This window comes from Cucurbita moschata, unplaced genomic scaffold (genome assembly GCF_002738365.1).
Source record: "Cucurbita moschata cultivar Rifu unplaced genomic scaffold, Cmos_1.0 Cmo_Scf00013, whole genome shotgun sequence".
NCBI lineage: Eukaryota > Viridiplantae > Streptophyta > Magnoliopsida > Cucurbitales > Cucurbitaceae > Cucurbita > Cucurbita moschata.
Genome location: NW_019268529.1, coordinates 5,342,021 through 5,362,261, shown reverse-complemented (window position 1 = coordinate 5,362,261; position 20,241 = coordinate 5,342,021). Strand labels below are relative to the sequence as shown.

At 36.9% G+C, this 20,241-nt stretch overlaps 2 protein-coding genes across 3 annotated transcripts in view; both read right to left on the bottom strand.

Annotated features, from left to right (window-relative positions):
- Nucleotides 1-1,981: 1,981 nt before the first annotated feature.
- On the bottom strand, nt 1,982-12,619 carry LOC111451543 (probable glucan 1,3-alpha-glucosidase). The gene is made up of 6 exons (XM_023092016.1): nt 10,752-12,619; nt 7,604-7,877; nt 7,400-7,535; nt 6,717-6,927; nt 2,776-2,982; nt 1,982-2,538 (listed from the first exon to the last, which is right to left on the bottom strand). The coding sequence occupies exons 1-6, from the start codon at nt 12,309-12,311 to the stop codon at nt 2,173-2,175; spliced, it is 2,754 nt and encodes a 917-aa protein (XP_022947784.1). The 5' UTR covers nt 12,312-12,619; the 3' UTR covers nt 1,982-2,172.
- Nucleotides 12,620-13,699: 1,080 nt separating this feature from the next.
- LOC111451709 (cyclin-C1-1-like) overlaps nt 13,700-20,241 on the bottom strand; it is a 14,576-nt gene continuing 8,034 nt past the window's right edge. For both annotated transcript variants that reach the window (XM_023092228.1, XM_023092229.1), the window contains 5 exons: nt 19,030-19,148; nt 18,803-18,917; nt 17,626-17,676; nt 16,990-17,137; nt 13,700-14,061 (listed from right to left, as the gene is read on the bottom strand). In XM_023092228.1, the coding sequence (XP_022947996.1) occupies nt 13,957-14,061; nt 16,990-17,137; nt 17,626-17,676; nt 18,803-18,917; nt 19,030-19,148 (538 nt within the window). In that variant the 3' untranslated portion in view covers nt 13,700-13,956. The remainder of the gene's footprint in view (nt 14,062-16,989; nt 17,138-17,625; nt 17,677-18,802; nt 18,918-19,029; nt 19,149-20,241) is intronic.

Sequence of the window (20,241 nt, the reverse complement as noted above, 5' to 3'; positions counted from 1 at the left end):
TTTTTCAAGAATTATTTATTTATTTATTTATTTACCTGAAAGAAATAGCAGTTATATCGTAGACTAAATATCGTGCCACTGATGACATGGCAAGTAGCATTATGCAGAGCAGAGCAGAGCTAAAAAGGCATAATATACATTAATATAATATGGAAGTGGTAATCACACCCACACCAGCACGCAAACAAAGCAAGAGGGAGAGGAGGATGCTTCCCACACATTTTCATTTTACCACTTTTTTCTTTTTTTTTTTCTTTTTTTCTTTTTTTGGTCGTTTTGTGTTGTAGGGGCCCACACCTTTTCTCCAAGTGAAAATGACGCAAACGTTGGGCTACTTTTTCCTTAGATTTTGTCCCCCCTCCCCTTTTTTTCTTCTTGAGACTTCTTTTTAGCACCTCACCTTATCACCACCTGCTTAAATCCTCCAAACGCACAATTTCTGCTCTGCTGTGAATTTTTAATCATTATTATTCTCTTCACATTTAGTAAGGGCAAGGACATAATTGGAAAAAAAAAAAAAAAAAAAGAAGAAGAAGAAGGAACAATTGATAAGAAGATAGTATAGGAATAACACTAATTAAAATTATTTCTTTTTTAAACAGTGTCTCATACTATTTTATTATACAGTAGGATTGGCTGTCCTTTTAAAAATAACACCGGTCTATTAAATACCCACCAATTATGGTGATATTTTTGTAATCTTGATTAAACGACTCAATAGAAATTATATATATAAAAAAAAAAACATAATCACAAATCATGAGCCACTGTCCACCACCAAAATAAATAAATAAATAAATAAATAAAAATATTAATGAAGGAACTATTTTGCCGACCACTCGATTTGAAAAGGTCGATGGGCAGGGATTTTAGGGCTGGTGGGAAGGCTTTTAAAAGTTGAATGAAAACGAAGATGATTTCCATCTGGGTTTTGTTCTATTCTGGATAAGGCAGATCGGAAATTAAAGCTGAATCATTATACACCCAAATTCTCTCTAATCTTAGGCACAATCATTTCCTAAGCATTTCAATACACAAAAGGGAGATTATATTAAAAAATAGAAAAAGATTGCTATTTTGTTTTCTTGTTTTTTTCCTTGGGGGCGATGAGTTGAAAGTGACGCCATGCAGATATTCCTTACCGTGATCCACAATATTCTTTATTGTGCCTCAAGCTTCAATCCGCCGCCTTTTAAAGAAGGGAAAAAAAAGAAAAAAAGAAAAAAAAAATGGTCGTGGCAACTGGGTTCATGCATATCCCCAAGAAGGGTCGCTATCAAAGTTGGAAAAAACACACACATCCAGGTAAAATGAACATCCTTTGCTGCCTTCCCCGAACCTTCTTATCTTTTCCCTTCCAAGCCCTCAATATTGACTCTTGACTCCTTAAAACCTAGTGTAATAATTGTGGTCAAATTTCAAACCAATGGGGCCTGAGCCCATGTTAACAATCACATTCATCAGGCCCAACCGCAATGAACCCTTCACCTACAAGCATGCTCATGCTACTTACAAATCAAATATCCTACTTTCCTAACTCAAGTATCCATTCCTAAAGGAATCATTTATGAGTTAGGACTCATATATCCTTTTTCCTGAGTTCACGTCATAATAAAAAAAAAAACTAGATTCCTACCATTGCCCTTATAGATATAGATGGAGTGCTACCTGAGTGCCAAATACGCGGGAGCCTCCTTTTCGAGTACCCTTCCTGTTTCTTTGTTTTGCCCCTGTTTTCTTTCAGCAACCACAAGAAGATGCCAATTCCTATTGTTACCTAATATGCCATTCAAAGATTCGCAAGAGAACAGAAATTCAGTAAGGTTGGGTGCCCACTGTTTCTTTACCTTCTGTTTTCTTCTTATCCCTGTATAACTAAATTTCTACCATGGCGCCACATGTATTGTTTCTGTACTGTTTCAAAAGGTCAATAAACCCAAAGCTCTGACCATACGGGAGAAACTCAAAGCCAACTGTCAAGTTTAAACAATCAAATCATAGGATGGTAGAAACGAAACATTTCAGCAGGAACTTTTAATGTCTGCTTTCCCAAATGCTATTAGTTCAAGTCTTGTGAACAACAGTTTCAATCACCGGATGCACCACAAAGTGTACACCATTCTTTTCTTACCGTATCTTTTTCATTTCTATCATAAAGAAAATAATGAACTCTTACAAAATTTTTACCGTCCAATCATCTGTAATCAACAAGTTTGGCTTCCGAATGGTAAGGACTGATATGCGTCGCCCTGTTTGGAAGTGGAGTGGACCAAGTTCGATATCAACCTTTATATTTTCTGGCTCAACTAGAGCAGACTTTGATCCGGAGTGTCCCAGCAGTATAATCCTCTCAATAACACAGTTGGAAGAAAACTTCGTGCTGGCAGAAGCATTAGGCCTTACGTTCAATGAGGTGAGCTTGCCTGCTGAGAACACAAATCGGCGATGGATGTATGCCCCTTGCTTAAATTCAAAGCTTTTGCCATCATCAATGTAAAGCTCGCCTTCAGCTTCTTGTGAACTATTAAGAGCTACTACCTATAAAAGATACAAAAATGTTGTAAGCCACCAAACTAGAGATCTAATCGAGGTCCAGAGACTGAAAAAAAAAAAAAAAACGTGTATACATTCGCAGTATACTTCTTCCACCTAAACCACTAACTGGTTAAACTTAAAACATATTTGCACACAGCATGACGGAAATCTGAAATTTAGAAAACTATGGCATTGCTAATATGAGAAAGAATGCCTCTAGGAAGGGTATCAAGTACATACCAAAGTGTAGGGGTCATTCACCATCTGTGTGGAGCTCCGCCGAAAGCGGTCTTTTCTGGGCATTATTGTTCCAGCTTTCTGGAAGGCAGGGATGCCTTCTTCAGAAACCTCTAGCTGGTGGGTGATACCACCCTTATATGCAGTACCAGTTCTAAAATCATACCAAGATTGTTTTCCAGGCAAATACACCGATACTCTTTTAGCTTCCTAAAAGTGGAACCAATCACATCATAATATTGCATAAGGAAACAACAATCAATGAATATAAAACTTAAATAAAGTAAAAACTAGATGAAGCTAAAGAAAAGGGGGTATTAAAGGTTATAAAATGTTAAAGAAAAACTAAAAGCTAAATAAATTTCACTCTAACTCTGAAATTTGACAATGCGACATCTTAGCTCCTGATGTCAAAGAAATGATTTGGATTGTTCCTGAAATAAACGCTCCATTATTGTCCTCATAAGTTCAATGATCGATTTCCTTTTTTTTTTTCTATCATCGATTCCAAAATGACAATTCAAGTTCATATATTTACTTATGCAACCACTCCTCCTTCATGCACTTCTCTCTGCAACAATCTTCTCTCTATGAAAAACTCTTAACTTCTTCCTTGTCTTTCCTTTCAACCGTTCCTCTCTTTGCATGAAAGATCCTCACTTTTTTTTTTTTTTTTCGTCTTTCTATTCTTATGAAGATTGGCAAAAACCACATGAATCTAAGCCATCTTTAGGACATATCATGCAGAAAAACACTGGGGTCTGTCTCGCACATTCACCAACTGTAATCCAACTGTAATGACCAGTACTTTTTTTTAAATAAATAAAAGAGAAAGTTTGATGACAGTTGGAAAAGAGATAAAAAAAAGCAAGGGAAAAAAAAGGATGGAAGGTCTGGGGAGCCACTGACCGTATGCTGTGGCCATCATAACTCTAGAGATTTGGGACGCTTGGGAGATTTCTCTTATTAAAATTCGGTCTTAATTCAAAAATAATTTTTATCTTTGGCCATACTATTGCTATTCCAAGGAGGTTTATGACGGAACCTAAACAAGCTCTGAGGTACATGGCTCTTTTTTTTTCCTTTGCCCTTCTTTGATTTTGCCCAGATTTGGGCAGTTTAAGAAGCAAGGGAAGGCAATTGGACAAGAAACACAACAAAGAGAGGAGCTTGGATCAAGAACCCTACTCATGGAACCATCGTTGTCGGAGGTAGTCAACCGTCAATTCACCGTGGAGGAACTCAAAACCACCCAGCAATGCTATGATCACTGACTGAGGAACTGCGAGGGAGAAGGAGGGCACTCGGAATCGGGCAAAGGAGCTCGTGTCACATGGTGAGTTTTCTCATAAAATACCTATACCTAGAGAGCTTCACTCAATTTCCTAACGAATTAGGTTTTGCGCCGACGAAGTGAAATTGGCAGAACGTAAAGAGAGAACTAGGAGAAAGGAAGGGGCTTTGGTTTCTACAAGCTGTGCGGAGAATTTCTCCCGCGAGGAAGGAAGCACAACCTGACCCCGTCTACCTGACCCGACTCGACCCAACTAGCTGAACAACCCAACCGGTAAGATCTAACCCGAACCAACCTTTTTCCTTTTTTGTGTGGTTTGGCCTATTTTGCTCCAATTTTCACCCTGTTTTCACCGAATTTCATGATTCTTCACCTAATGGGACAGTTTAGGAGTGGGAATTTGGAATATCTTTGAAGGCCCAAAATCGAGTCAGGAAGTCTACAATCAAGTAGTCACTATGCAATACTCGTAGGGGTCGACAAGGACAATGGGTAAATTTATTAGAAAGCTTGATGAAAAACCCAATTCATCAAGTTGTATATAGTTAAGCTTAGGAACTTGTTCGTTTTCTGGTTTAGCATAATATTATATTTAAAGCTTCCGCTTGTATGTTTGAACTCTGATTAGTCCTAACTTTATGAGGACTCCAACCTGTCTCGTATGTTTGTAAATATGTTGATTGAGCATGTTGGACATCATTACATGAATGGTAGTATGTTATAGGGACTAAACACCCTTATTTGCCCAAATATTATCTTGGATATATGCTATGTGCCCTAGAGAGCCTAAATGAGTATGCATGAACATGAGCAATTATATCACATTCCCTTAGTTCTAGAACCTACATTGGGTCCCACAAGCATTTTCGGGTGACCAGACAAATCAAGTAGGGATGGCTGGGGCATAAACCCTGATCGTAAACTTTCCCAGCATGGTTGAGGTCTACTTGATACATTTGAGGTTAGTTGTCACCCACAAGGGACTCCGAGAGTCGTAGAGGGTATGCTACTAGGGTGAACCTAGAAGATAATTCATATGGGGTGCAAGCGGTCAAAGTACTGGTCTGCGTATAGTGCACTAGTTACCTCATACACATGAGACTTACCCACAAGCTCATTATAGGGCGAGTTGACTCCTGGGTCAATAGCACAGGGTAAGGGATGGACTGTGAAAAATGTAAACAAAAAGCTAAGTACAACCAAACCCTACATTATGATGGTATGAGGGGCATTAGCTATACACCCTAGAGTAGGAGTGTATAGGGTTTAGGTACATATAAGCCTTACAAGGCTAGCACAAATGGTAAGCCATGACATTGGTTAATACTAGAGTTAGAATATGAGCACATAACTTAAGAGACCATCGTAAGGATTAAGTTCGATGAGGGCCTAGAAATAGATTGCTTACTAAGTATTTTTATACTTATTCCATGTTCTTTTTTACAGATGGAGTGTAGACCACTGTCGACGAGGGGAATGTGCACAGCGTGTAGCTGCAGGGGTGCCCCTTTAGGTTAAGTTGTCTTCCTTCTTGTCATTTTCATATTATTTTAAATGTTGCTTCTCGAAATTTGTGTATTTTTGTAAACTGTTTTTATTCGACTCCGCAAATATTGTTTTGTACTTTTGAAACTACGTTTATGTCAGATTTGCTATTGGCTTTGAAACTAAGCTTGGAGATATCGAAAACCAGGTCATTACACCAACTTACCTTCAGTTTCTCAGGTGAGGTCAACGATGGGGAAAGAGAGCAATAGCCAAAACCCATACTCCCCATCAAACCACTCTCTCTTCCATATCCACCGCCCAATTTTTCTCAAAGAAAATGCTCTCTCAAGTTTCTCAGGTGAGGTCAAGGATGGGGAAAGAGAGCAATAGCCAAAACCCATACTCCCCTTCAAACCACTCTCTCTGCCATATCCACAGCCCAATTCTTCTCAAAGAAAATGCTCTCTCAAATCCTCATCACCCAAATGATTTCAGAGTCCATTTGTATTTTCTGTTTTGAGTTCTCTCCTTCCTGCAATTTCAAAGCTTCAGCATCTCTCTCTCTGTCTCTCAACTCTAGCACCTGTCTCTCTCCCTCTCTCTCCTTCCTCCAATAGCATAGCTCCCACATCCCCCTCTTGCACACTCATTGGCTTGTATATAGACCCACTTGCTACTAAGATGGGATGTTGACTCAGAGCTTTATGCTAAGTAAGCAACCTGAAGATAAGAAGCATGCGAGTCGGTGCAACTTATTTCAGGTGAAATGGGTTTTCGATGCTTCTTTTCCTCTCTATGAATCATCTTAAAGCTGCCCCTCGTTTCTAATGACCAGCCAAAACCGAAGGATGCAAAGAGAACAAAACAAATGCAAGACAAGAATGGCGCACTACAAAACAACCACATTAGCTCTCCACTTGAGCACTTAATTCGCTCAGTCACTAGATCATCCATAGTACTAAAAGAACAGTGCTTGTAGGGACCAATTTAGATCATTTCTCTAACTCTCAAAGCTTAAATTGTAGCCTTTTCTAAAATTAAGGGACTAGAGTAAGACTCATTTCGAGCTACAAGACAGATGTACCCTAGGGACCTCTCTTTCTCATGCTTTAAGAAACCAAAAATGCATCCTTTTCCCACTATTTGTTGTTAAATGAATTACCTTGGTATATATTCCCTGCACCAAAAGACCGCTCCCTACCATGAAAGCTTCATCATTTTTAAATGTAGCTTCATCAGATGGAAATTCCATCCACAATGGACGTACAACAGGAACACCACTTGTATTTGCTTCTCGAAATAGGGTATAGAAATAAGGTAGCAACATATAGCGGATGCGTATAGCATCTCTCATCAATTCTGTATTTCGTTCCCTGTAATAATGTAACAAATAACACAAGTTGTCAATAAAAAAAGAAATACAATTTCTATCACTAGTTAATTTTCCTCTGTTTTTATACATCTTGTTAACAATAGAAAGGAAGATAATTGAATTGCAGATTTAGTGGATTCCGTATCTGAGATCTCATAAGTTCAATGCATTGAAATCCAGCAGTTAATTTTACATCATAAACTCAGTAAAAACTTGATGGTGCCAACCATACTAGTTAACCATGATCATGAGACAACAAAACAGTGCTCCAACAAAAGCAAAATTGAGTAGACTAATCCAAACTTGACATGAACGGCTGAGAATTTTTCGCAAACTTGCATATGAACTAAAAAACATTTAACAAGACATGCTTTCTGATGGTTGACGACTTCCGTTAAGAACATTGTCAATAGATCCCTTAATTATATGACCTAAAGATCAAATTTGAAAGATAGAAGTACATGATATCCTACCCGAATAACCAAGGTTCTCTTCTTTTGGTGTCATGGTGAGCATGGCCCCTAAAGAAGGGATAAAAAGCACCTAGCTGATACCAACGCACTAACAGCTCAGTCTCAGGATTACCAAAAAAACCACCAACATCGGCACCTGTTGCAACAACTTACTATAACTGCTAAAACAAATGATAGTTCCACGTCCAACAAAGGAATCCATACCTGAGAATGACAATCCGGTAAGACCAAGAGTCAAAACCATCGGAACAGAAACCCTGAGATGATCCCAATCAGCTGAGTTATCTCCTGTCCATACTGCTCCATATCTTTGCGTCCCTGCAAAAAGTGCTCGTGAGAGCACAAAAGGCCTATCCTTACCATCACCCCGCTTAACTAGTCCCTCTGAAGTGGCCATGTGAAAGTAGTATCCATACGCATTGTGTAATTCCCGATGTTCCACACCTCCTTGATGTAAAGCATTTCGAGGCATTGTAACCTAGATAGAGACATCAGTTAGTTTGATAACATCACAGCGAAGTGCAGAAGAGCACAACCTGTTCCAAACTACTTTTTTCTTTAATATAAAACAATATATTATTTAATACAATAAATGAAAAATAAACAGCTAAGAAAATAAATGGTCTAAAAAGTAAGGAACAAATGACAAGGAAGAAGTCCTTATTCAATATGCACTTAAAGAAAAAAAGGTAAGCCTGACAGACTTAAGATCACTAGGTCAGAAATGAGTATTCTCAAAACTAAGTCTTCAACAATACAATTAAAAAAAATAAGCCTCTTACTTCTTTCCATCCAACCAGAAAGTGTATTGATAGCAAGGGAAATATGAATAGGAGAAAAGACCTTTGATTACTTCCAAAAGCTCAAAAGCAGGTTCATTCCACATAATTATAATATCATCAGAGGATCCGGAAGCCTCAAGAGCCAAACACCCAATCTTGTGGCCGCTCCAAAGGATTTGATGATGTAACGATCCACCAAAGCCAATTTTGTTTCTCGAAGGATGACAATAGCAGGATTGTACTTGAGAATGAGAGAATGAACGCGAGCCCTCTTCTCCAAAGACCCCAAACAGCAGATATTCCAAGAAAGAATCATATAGAAGATGTGGACCCATCCTTCACCTGCTTGGTTGTGGATTTATCGTAATTGATATGGGAGACAAGACCCGAGATTTCTCAGACAAGTTTGCTATGTTTTTTGGCTTTCAAGAGAGATTAAAAAGGAAATCCTTTCATCGCCAAAGATTTTCAATCGGCTTTCATCAACGGTAAGCAAATACTTAATGCACCTACTGCAGACGATACTCTACTCTTTCCATAAGCATCTTATTAAGTGGGCTAAAGTTCGTCTCCCTTTTGAAAATGTCGGCTTTAGTCCCCAAAGTATTAAAGACAAAAACTGGGTTCTCTTGGCAAAATGGGTTTGGAGATACCAAAAGGAAAAAAGGGCTCTGTGGCATCAGATTATTGATGCAAATTTTGGTACAAAGAACCAAAGTTACCATCCGGGTAGCATTCACTACATTCATCAAATGATCCTTAGAAAAAAATTCTGAAGCATAAATCTCTTATTCACAACACTGGTGACAAAAATTGGAAATGGGACTTCCACTACTTTTTGGCATGATCGATGGCTGGGGGTCTCTCCCTGGTATTTAGCTTACCCACTGCTTTTTTCCCTATCTAATAGACAACTCACTACTGTAAAAGACATGTGGAATAAGGATTTGGTTTTGTGGGACATAGTTCAGAAGGTAAAGAAGTGGCAGAATGGGCAGATTTTAGCATTATCTTAAACATCAACCATTAGTCAAGTGAGGAAGATTTCCGGGTGTGACCATTAGAGAAGTCTGGAAATTTCACTACAAAATCTCTGCTAAACAGCATTGCTCCCCGTTTACAGATTATCCTTGCCTTTGTATAAAGGCCATTTGGTCTGGCATTTATTCAAAGAAGATGAAATTCTTCATTTGCGAATTTGTTCATTTAGCTTTTAACACCACTGATAGGCTTCAATGCAAGTTCCCCTCCATGGCTCACACTCATAATAGGCTTCAATGTAACTTCGCTCAGATTTTTTGGAACTATCTGACGTCTGTTTTTAATTGGAAGTTGGCCCTACCAAAGGACCCCCATACTCTCTTATCTCCACCCGTATTGGGACACCCTTTTAAAGACGATGGAAAGTCCTCGGCAGAATCTGATTTGGGCATTTTTTGGTCGGTTCGGATCAAAAGAAATCATAGAACTTTTGTGAGCAAGGAAAAGACATTCAGTCTTCTTTGATAGCGTTCTGCTCCTAGCTTTACCTTGGGGTAAACTGAATTCATTTTTTTCCTCTTAAAGTATTTCATCACTTTTGACCAATTGGAAGATGTATATCATAATTCCATTGGTTTGGGGCTTTCTCTCCTCCTTTTTGTAAATTTCATACATCAATGAAACTATTTCTTATAAATAAAAAATATTTCTTTACAGCCAAGTACCTAAAGGACAACCCAAACTGAAGACTTAAATAAATGACTTTCTGCATAGAAGCCTGCCAATGGACATCCCAAATCATGAAGGAAGCAATATCTTACAGAAAATCCAGCAAACTCCATACTTCAAATGCAAATGGCAGTTCATACCATAACTTCTTCCCAAAAAAATAATCAGCACTAGAAAAGCACAACCTACGAGGCAAGTTTACTTCCCACCACAACCCCCAACCCCCGGGCTAGCAATAAAGACTATCATACCTTTATGCTTCTCCCCTCAAAACAATATCTTTTGATCCATAGATACATCCCTTTATGCAGTTGATCCATCTCCTTCCAAACCATTTCTTCTTGAAAACCATTATTAATAATTCCTAATCAACCATATCATGGGCTCTCCTATTGTCAATTTTAAGCACCTATCCTCAAAATTTTTGCCTGTATATTCTTCCAGAGCTCCATTTTGAACAAGGGTAGGATCAATTATTGGTCCCCTTTGATAAAAGCATTTAAACTTGTTGATATTGTAGAAGCTAATATCCGTTTCAATCGCTCATCCAAGTTTTTAACAACAATTTTATCAATATTAATGTATCTAAAATCTTTCGCCTTCTTCGCATTTTCTTCTTTTTTCTTTTGGTTTTGAATAGCTCATATATTATCAGAAAAAATTAACAAATAAGAGGCTCTAAATTCTTAAGCCAAGCCTTTTATAGCTGAGCACTCGATAATGAGTACATAAAGGCATCCCAGTGATAGATAGTATATGCTTACGTAACCAGGCATGCAAGAAATAATGGAAAACAGAAAAAGAATTGTGCCGAACAACACCTTAGAACAAGGAATAAATGTAAACAATTCAGTAAGTACCTCGGGACCATTGAAAACAGAAGGCTCGTTCATATCATTCCATATGTATAAGGAAGGAGTCGAACCAACATAGTTTTCTAGAGAGAACTTCTCTCCCCACCATGACCTAATCTCTGGACTTAACATGTCCAGGTACGATGATGAACCTGGCCAGCACCAGCCGTCAAAATCATTTCCAGCAGCATCCTTCACATAATATCCTTTCTTGCTTGCTTCCTTATGCAATGGAAAATTATCATCCCGCTTAATATGGGGATCCACTATGGTAACCATGCGTCTTCCTTTGGTAGCCAACTTTCTCTGCATCTCTTCCGGATTTGGAAAAAGCGCCCTATCCCATGTAAAATACCTTTTTCCATCCGTGTGCTCAATATCAAGCCACAAGACATCGTAAGGAATATCATATTCATCAAATTTAGAATCGACATGTGCCACATCTTCTTCATCCCTATAATTCCACCTACATTGATGATATGCTGTTGCAAAGAGCTGGGGCATTGCCGGAGTCCCAGTCACACTCGTGTACTGACGAACAACATCCTTAGGCCCTGGACCTACAAAAAAGAACGTGTCCACGATGCCCGCCTCACTCATCCAAAAAGTATCGATTCTATTTTGAGATGAAGGAAGAGAAATCCCAGATTCAGCATCCCAGCCAGATCCAAGAACATCAATTTGCATTTCAGCAGCATTCAACCAAAAAAAACCAGAAGTTCCACGCAATTTCCCGTGTGAAATCATGAAAGGGATCGACCCGTAAATCCCAAACGGAGACTCATGAACATATTCGAAAACATCCAAATTGAACAGCCTGTAAGGTTCCGACTCCTCGACATCGGGTCCTCTGGTGGGCTTCAGAGCGAGACTAGTTGCATGTTCCGGTATTCCATATACAAAATCAGTATCATAAAACGAAACGTCGAAACTAACGGATTGGGGACCGTACGGCCTGGTATCGGTATGCCCTCTGAACTTCTCCTCCCAGTCCTCGCCTTCTTCCTTAACCCTCAACTGCTCAAAATCGAATAAACCATGAGAATTTAGAGACAATACGCGCTTACCCGACTTCTCACGAACGAAAACCTCAAACGGATCTTGGCGAAGAACGGCCTCATAACTATCGGACAAGTACACAATCGAAGAGGGGCCCAAATCGTTGCCAATAGTCTCAGTTGAAATTCTCTGCAACCAGATCTTTTTGGTGTAAAACTCGTCGACAATAACGTCGGGCACCTGGAAACGCTTTTTGGGTGGAGCTAGAGAAGGATCCTCGTCAATCCTGAGGCGCAGAATGCCGTCCTGATACACAGAAAGAGCGAGTAACAAGGGCTTGGATTGATTCTCCAGGTCCTGATTCCTGGGGAGGAGGATGGCGGTGAGGTCCCCGTCGGAGATGGAAACGTCATGGGCAACTAGGGAACAGGATCCGGGCTTAAAGGCGCGGGCTCGCTTGCAGAAGGGAGTCTGATTGCAGGTCCTGAACTCTTCCTTCTTCCATGGGAGGACGAAGGTGAAGTGCAGAAGGAAGAGGAGTAGAAGGAGAAGGTAGGAAACGGTCATGGTAGAGCTTTGATCAGGCAGAGATCATAGTAGATTGTGCCGGCAGGGGAATTGGTGGTGAAGACTGCAGCTCCAAATCTCGTAGACGAATCGAGATACTCTTCTAGACTCCTTGCAATCAAGGAAAGAAATGGATTTGGGAGGTAACTAAAATGGAAATTTGGTTTTATAGTTCCACAAAACCTCCTACATCATCCGCATTGTTCCCAAGGCAAGGGTAATCGCTGCAATTAAAAAAAAAGTAAATGAAAATTTGGAGTTCCTTTTTTTTCCCCCCTAATTCAATCGGATCTCAAGGGGGAAAAATTGATTAAAAATTTAAATCAATTATAGCTTTTATAAACAACCCTAGAAATCCAAGATGAGATGGTATTTAGCGATGGTTGCAAAAGCGTGTTATTTTTAACATATTCCAAATTTTTAGGGTGCTAAAGTTGAATGAATTGGACACGTATTTTGAATAAAAATAGTTTTATCGACCATTTTTATCTTTCAAACAAGTACAATGGCCAATTTTTGGGTGCAGTAATGATTGTAATTTAGTATTCATCATAAATTTTTCTAAACCTAAAATTAATAAGATTTAAACTCTACACCTTCACTTTTTAACACCCACAAATTGAAATTCTTAAACAAATGTTTGAAAGCATGTGGTGCAAAAAAAAAATATATAATTAGTTATCGGTGACATTTTTCAAATAATAGAAGATGTTAAGTTAAATGAATTTAAGACAACTTTTTAGTAAAAATAAGTCTCAAAACTTGTTCTCTCTTTGTCCTTTCTTACGAGGATATTATTGGCAATTTTTAGCCATTTTTAAAAGAGATTTCAGGGTTATATTGAAATACCTCCATTCTCAATTAATTTTACAGTATATTTCTCATAGATTGTTATCATTTAAGACAAGTGGGGGGGAAAAATAGTCTATCAATATTTTTCAAATCATAATGAAAATGTTAAATTAATGAATTTGGCGCTTCTTTAAGTAAAAAAAAAAATTTCAAAAAGTTTTTTCTCGAGCAATTTTTCATTGTTGGAGTATAATTATCCATTTTCACCATTTTTAAAGCATTGTGGGCAAGAATTTCATTTCGTAGTTTGAATTCTAACTGTATTGCTCCTTGGCTATTGACCTAAAATCCCGATAATAAAAGAAACTATAGAACTTAAATAAAAGATAAGCACGTAGCGAAAAAGAAACGTCAACATTTTCTAATTCATAATAGAAGATGTTAAAAGTCAGATGATTTTGATATATATCTTAACAAACAAGACATGTCCAAAGATTCAAACTGTCATTTAAATAAAAAAGAATTATCAACCATTTTTTTGCCATATTTTAAAAAGGTATTATGACCATTCCTAAAGTTCTCCTTACACGTTTTAGTTTATTAGTATACCGCTCTATACTGTTTCAAACATAAAATCCCCTTCAATGGGTACATCTTTTCCTTGTTCAAATGTAACACCTTTTCCTTGACCAAGTTTGCAAAGGCTAAGAAATATCCATGCACAATATTTTACACCGACAAGTTCCTAAAATTATATTCTAGAATAATATATATAGCACATTACCATAATAGATAAAAAGGCGGATATCATCACTTACACGATCTATGATAGGAACTGGAAATTGTTTCACATTCATGGCTTCATAGATAGCTTGTTCAGAGCCGAAAGAATTCTCTCTTCAGTAATCATTCGGTGGTTTTCGTAGAAATCCAATATCTCAATAGAGATATTCTTGACCTGCAAGAAAAGAAATTTTAACTATCATGATTTCAAAAGAATGAGTTTCAATTCGAGAATGACTACATCAGCAACAAGATGAACATTCTTATAGAAAAATTTACTAGTACTACGGATGTACATACTCCTATTTAATATTTTATCATATATTATTTCAAAACAGCACGATTGATGACACATTAGAATACGTCTATTGCCTTTCTAGCAAAGAAGTGAAGCTCTGGATTGTAGACTTCTGGAACATCATATTTAATGAATATAAATGCAGCCTTGTTTCAAAACTACCGACTACCTCCAATTCCTCCGTGAAAACTGTTGATGGCTCCTACTAAAAAAGAAAAAATAGTTGGGACAGGTAATCTTTGCAGATTCAAACGTTCAAACCAAGGGAGACCGAACCACTTGAAGATGAGGAGATGGCAAATAGTTAAGGAAAACAAATCTTTAAACGAGAATCCCCAATCCGAAGGTCCTGCCAAAACAATATACGTTTACCATTGCCTAATTTGCAAGAGGCATAGGAATCAAATCGTTTCCAAGATTTGGAGATGCTAATCTATGGACTATCACTGGATGCCACAAAGACGCCGATCCAAGGACTATCATTTGATGCCACAAAGATGCCAATCCATGGACTATCACGTGAGAAATAAAAAATGCATCCATCTATCGAGCTACTTAAGAATTTTATCTATCACTGAATGCCACAAAGATGCCAACTTAGAATAACCAGCTAAAGGAAGACCAAGATACTGAGAAAGGTAAGCGACTTTCCAACTTACAATTAAGCTTCATTGACTATTAAGAATTTCATCTATCACCCAACGCCACAAAGCTACCAACTTAGGATAACCCGCTAAAGGAAGACCAAGATACTGAAAAAGGTAGATTCTCTACCTTACAATTAAAGAATCATTTTGCTTCAAAACATTGGTAAGCCTTTCAAGCAAGCTCGAGGGAATTGTTTTAGCCTATAAAAAGATTTCTCAAGTTTACATACCTCTCCCTTGGTATATTTTTCCTCAAATCCATGAAGTATATCCATATATACTTCTACTAGATCGCCATTCAGAAATGCATTTTTCACCTCTTATTGAAATAGAGACCAAACTAGATTTGGTACAACAGAAGAAAGTAGCCAAACAATATTAAACCTGGCAACTTGAGCAAAAGTTTCTTGATAGTATTCAACAGTGCGCTTGCCAAAGGGAAAATTTGTTGAGGATCCACATTTCGTTCTTTTCAAGCGCTTGCAACTCCCAAGCAGTTGTTTCTCATTAAGGTCTTTGTAAAGCTTCTTGAACCGTGTTAAGAGTTTGTATTTGATCTAAAGGCATTACAAAATCTCTAAAAAGGATGACAATTATTATAAGAAAAGTGATACTAAATAGGATGTTCAGTACATAAGCGAACATCTTTCCTTATAGCAATGGGGTTTTTCATCTTCTACTGTCCCTGGTTCCATTTCAGGGATTTTGGTTTTGATCTTGGCTTTCTTGAACTTGTGTAGGTTGCACATCAAATCTCTCCAATTGTTTATTTCTTCGTGAGTAAACTTGAAGTTCAGACTCAAGGAAAAATATGGGAAGTGACTCAAAGGAGGGATATGATTCTATGTTCTGAATAGGGTTGCAATGACTTAGAAGCTAGCTCAAAGAAGGATGAGATTCTCGATTTTGAGCTGATTGTGATATATAAAGGACTTGATCATAGTAAGGATATCTACTTCATCATAATAAGGATATATAGGTGTGCATGAAGGGAATTGAGGAATGCAGCCCTAATTTTGAGATTCATATCATGAAGTACAAGATTGCAAAAAAGAAAATAGGGGATTTTCAAAAAAGGTGACATACATGGTATGGAAAAATTGGCAAGTTGGAGGATAATAGCATTAGTATCCTTCTTGTAAGGTGAGTACCCTAGAAAGATACATTTCATTGATCATCATCAAGTTTTCCATGGTTAGATATTAGTTAAAACTATACACCCAAATAATTTTAGCGGTAGTTAAGACAAAGATGAGATGTAGGATATAGAGTAAGCAACTTTGTAAGGGTGCGTTGAAGCCAAGAATTCGAGAGGGCATACAATTTAGGAGATATGTGGCCGTTAGAATGACTTCTCCCAAATAAACTTTCGGAACATGTGAAGTGAACATTAAAGAACAGGCTAAATCAGGATGACGATTTTTGCATTCAACCACACCATTTGTTGGGGTGTCTCAACAACATAAGAGTTTTGATGAACAATGGCATGAGAATGAAAGACTTGGAATAACAAGCAGCATGAACAGTTTTTAAATACTTTGATGTTGACTTGAAACTAATTTGGGATCATTTTATGAAAGACTTGGAATAACAAGCAAGTCTCTGATTTTATCTTTCATAAGAAATGTTCAGCTGAAATGAGTGTGAGAGTCGGAACCATCGTGCCCCAATGACATTCTTTACCCTTGAAGGTCCCACAAATAATGGAGAAAGGTGTGGAGGGTGTATACAAATAAGGAGAAAAATGAGAGCGTGTGTGTTTTGAGAGTTGACACACTTCACATTGAAAGGACTGGCTCTTTTTATTGACCTAATTTTGAAGACTTGAATAACAAGTTGGATGTTGAAGAAGTTAATAGCATTCTTGTAAGTAGCATCTTAGGAAGTTAGATTTGTTATTTTTTTTCATGACAGTCTTTGATCTCTGAAGTATAGGACTAATTAGATTTGTTTACCTTTTCAGCCTTTTTTGTTCTTCTTTTTATTTATTTATTTATCAAGGTATAATCCTTAGTTGTAAATGATAGGAAAAAATATCTCTCTCAACTAACTACAACAGACAACAAACTCAACACGTGGTTCTGACAACAGAAAGTCAATTGACTCACCAGATTCACAATTAAAACTTGGGAAGAAATTTAGCTCTCGATAGACTCACCACGTTCATATCAACATGAAGTTCTTCGAACCATGCAGTTGTGTCCTTCTCTCTTAGTACACTAGCAATATATATGCAAGCCAAAGCTATCAAATAGGGTGGATGTACAAGAATTAGATCCATCTTGTAGGTGTCGTTCACAAGCCCCCTATACAATTGGAACGCAATCATTACATTTTCTTGGAATTAGCTGTGTTAAATAATACAAAATATCAAACTTCAAGGACATTGCCGTAGAAACCACATGCATGACAGCTGGAAAATGTATAAATTACATTTGGAAAGATAAAGCTGATTGCATACGAAATACTATTCTCGTTATAAAAAAATACAACAGGTAGATGAGCAAAAAAACATACTTACAGACAAAATTATTAATATAACTGCCCGAAACCAATGACGTAGTCCTTGTACTTTTTAATAATGTGTTCATTTTCATGCACTTGTAACAAACGACTTTTACTTATTCGTAATAGAAGGAAAAGGTTCTGATAAGTTACATACACAAAAATTCACGAATGTACAAGCTTTTATGCTCGAACTTTTATCAACTTTGAAACAAAGTATGACAAGAAAAAGAAGAGTTGAAAGACAAGCAGAATTTTTTTAAATAATGCATCTATCATATACCCTTACCAAGTCAATTGAGTCATACTTATGTCATTCAGGCCTGCATCTGGGAGCAACCTGCCATTTTATTTTTTTGGGGCAGGGGGAAGGGGGAGAGAGAGAGAGGGATTAGGGTATATGAAATTTAGACATACGGATTCTAAATATAGATCAAAGGCAAATAGAAACCAAAACTTAACAAAAAGCACAAGAAGGATTAGTATAAACCAAAGAAATCAAGGTTGAAAGTAGGTTTTCTCTAACAGGTTTGGTTTGGAGATGTTTCTTTGTAGACTACAATCTGTCTTTCCCATTTGTAAAGCATTAATTTTCTTTTCTAGGTAACGTGGGGTAATTTCCAAGAACCCTTTTGGGTTACCAAGCCTCTTTTGACTTATATACACACATATATATATTAGAATACTATCACAAATGAGGGTGGGGTGATTTGAATCAATGACCTTAATGTAAAACCTCAAAGGAGTTTTTTTTATTATTCAATGATCAGCCCAAAACAGCTAGGTTTGCATATACTAGAATATATACACATCACAAACATGAGGACGGGGGATTTGAATCTATGACCTTAATGTAAAACTTCAAAGGGGTTATTTTATTATTCAATGATCAGCCAAAAGCAGCTAGGATGTTAAGTTTAATCGGCTAAAAACGGCCAGAACAAACCAACCAGCTCTTAACTAACCTAACAACTTTAAACTAACTTAAAAAAAAACACCCGTAAACAGAAGATACATTAATAAGAGTTGCTCTTTATGCTAATATAATTTTCACACCTAAAGAGATCAGCTATATACAGCAAACGGAATAAACAAAAGTGATAATTAGAATGAAAAGAAAGGAAGAGGGTACATCGACCCCTCACAATGGAAGCTAAATAAATACATACACAAACTCTCAACCATAGAGTCGAAGATAACTCTTTTGAGAGGATATCATGTTGACCTAGGACCTATTTGACACAAAATTCAAAGTTTAAGAACTCTAATAGACACTTTTTAACACTCAATGTTATTAGACACAACAACAAAAGTATGGAGACCCATAGACACTCCTACAAGTTTTCAAGACCAAATTTGTAATTTAACCTTTTCTTTTCTAATTTCTTTTCAAAAAATTAAAAAGTTATGCTTCCTTTTCGGAAAGAATAAAAATACATAATGCAAGTGTGAATTAAATTACTTACTGAGACAAAGCTCGATAAGGGTGGAATACCACCAAATAATAGTCGAGGGCTTCTAAAATCTTCATTTCCATTTCCAGTATGTGTTTAATCTCATACTTATGTTTATCATCAGACTCTGTAAGGCAAGAACCAAAGATATTAACTATTTCACATGCCACCAGTACCCAGGGCATCTTTTAATGAGCGGAAGCAAATAATAGTGTAGTACTAAAAGAGTAAATGATTACGTATTTTTTTAAGGTAAAAGACCAGGAGTCTAGCTTGCACCGTGCTTTCTTCTGCTTTTGAAGCCAAATGTAGGCAGGCTGGGGTCACTAATCGTGGATCATATTCTGTCATACTCCTTCTAAAAAGAGTCAATTACAAACAACTGCATTAATGCACTTCATGACAAACTGAGAGAGATTTATGCACTATATTAAACAGAAAAGCTATTGAATTAAGAAAAAATGGAAATAACAAGAGAAAAGAATGAATTTGTCCGTTAATCAGAATTCTCACTAAAATAAATTGAACAGAGAGTTGCTAGTAGTAAAAAATAGTTTGGAACGATTCTTTAAGTAGCTAAAAGAGTTCTCCATCATCACAGAAATAAAATTACCAAAAAGAAGAAAGATGAAAAGAGAATAATGAAAAGAGGCCATAAGAAATATTTTCTATAATAAATATTCAATGAATTTTTTATTTTAATTTATAAACTGACCTTCAATTGAGAAAAATGACAAAAGAACCAGCTAAAACAAACAAACAGTAACCTAAAAAAGAAGCAAAACAGGAACAAACCTAATGAAACAAGAGAGGGCTCCAATTCAAAAGAAAAATGTTGCCCAAAGTGAGACATTAAATAAAGCAAGTGTTGGAAGGTCAAGAGTATGTAGTCCACCTATTGATTATTGACCCTTGTTAAATTATTAATCAACCCACAAGCTTAAGCTGATGGGTTATGGTAAATTTAAATATATCAACAATCCAACAAGTAGAAACCAATATTGATTGGGAAGAAAATGACATTACAGGGATTCAAACTCAAGACATCCTACTATGATACCATGTTAAATCTCCCAAATATTAAGAAGGGTGGTTTTTGGGTTTGATAGGAATGAAAACCCTAGGTTCAAATGGTTTTACGGTGGCCTTTTTTTTAGGATGATTGAGAATGTTTTATGAACAATAAACAAAAAAATTCATTGATGAAATGAGAAGAGACTAATGCCCAAAAATACAAAATCTGTAAGGGACTGAACAGATAACAAAAAGAAAGTGCAAACAAGAAGAACATCTTAAAAGAAAGATAAAAACATTCCAATTAAAACAGTGCTCCCCTCCCAAGTTATTTGCAGTAATTGGGTTTTATTGAGGATGGTCTATGAAAAGGGTTTTTCTTTTCTTTTTTTCTTTTTTTCTTTTTTTTTTTTTTTTTTTTTTTTTTTTTTTTTTTT

Coding starts and splice junctions, on each gene's coding strand:
- LOC111451543 (XM_023092016.1), bottom strand. CDS start 12,311: ATGACCGTTTCCTACCTTCTCCTTCTACTCCTCTTCCTTCTGCACTTC. Junction 7,536..7,603: donor TACCGGATTGTCATTCTCAG/GTATGGATTCCT, acceptor TTGTTGCAACAG/GTGCCGATGTTGGTGGTTTT. Junction 2,539..2,775: donor TGAATGACCCCTACACTTTG/GTATGTACTTGA, acceptor TATCTTTTATAG/GTAGTAGCTCTTAATAGTTC.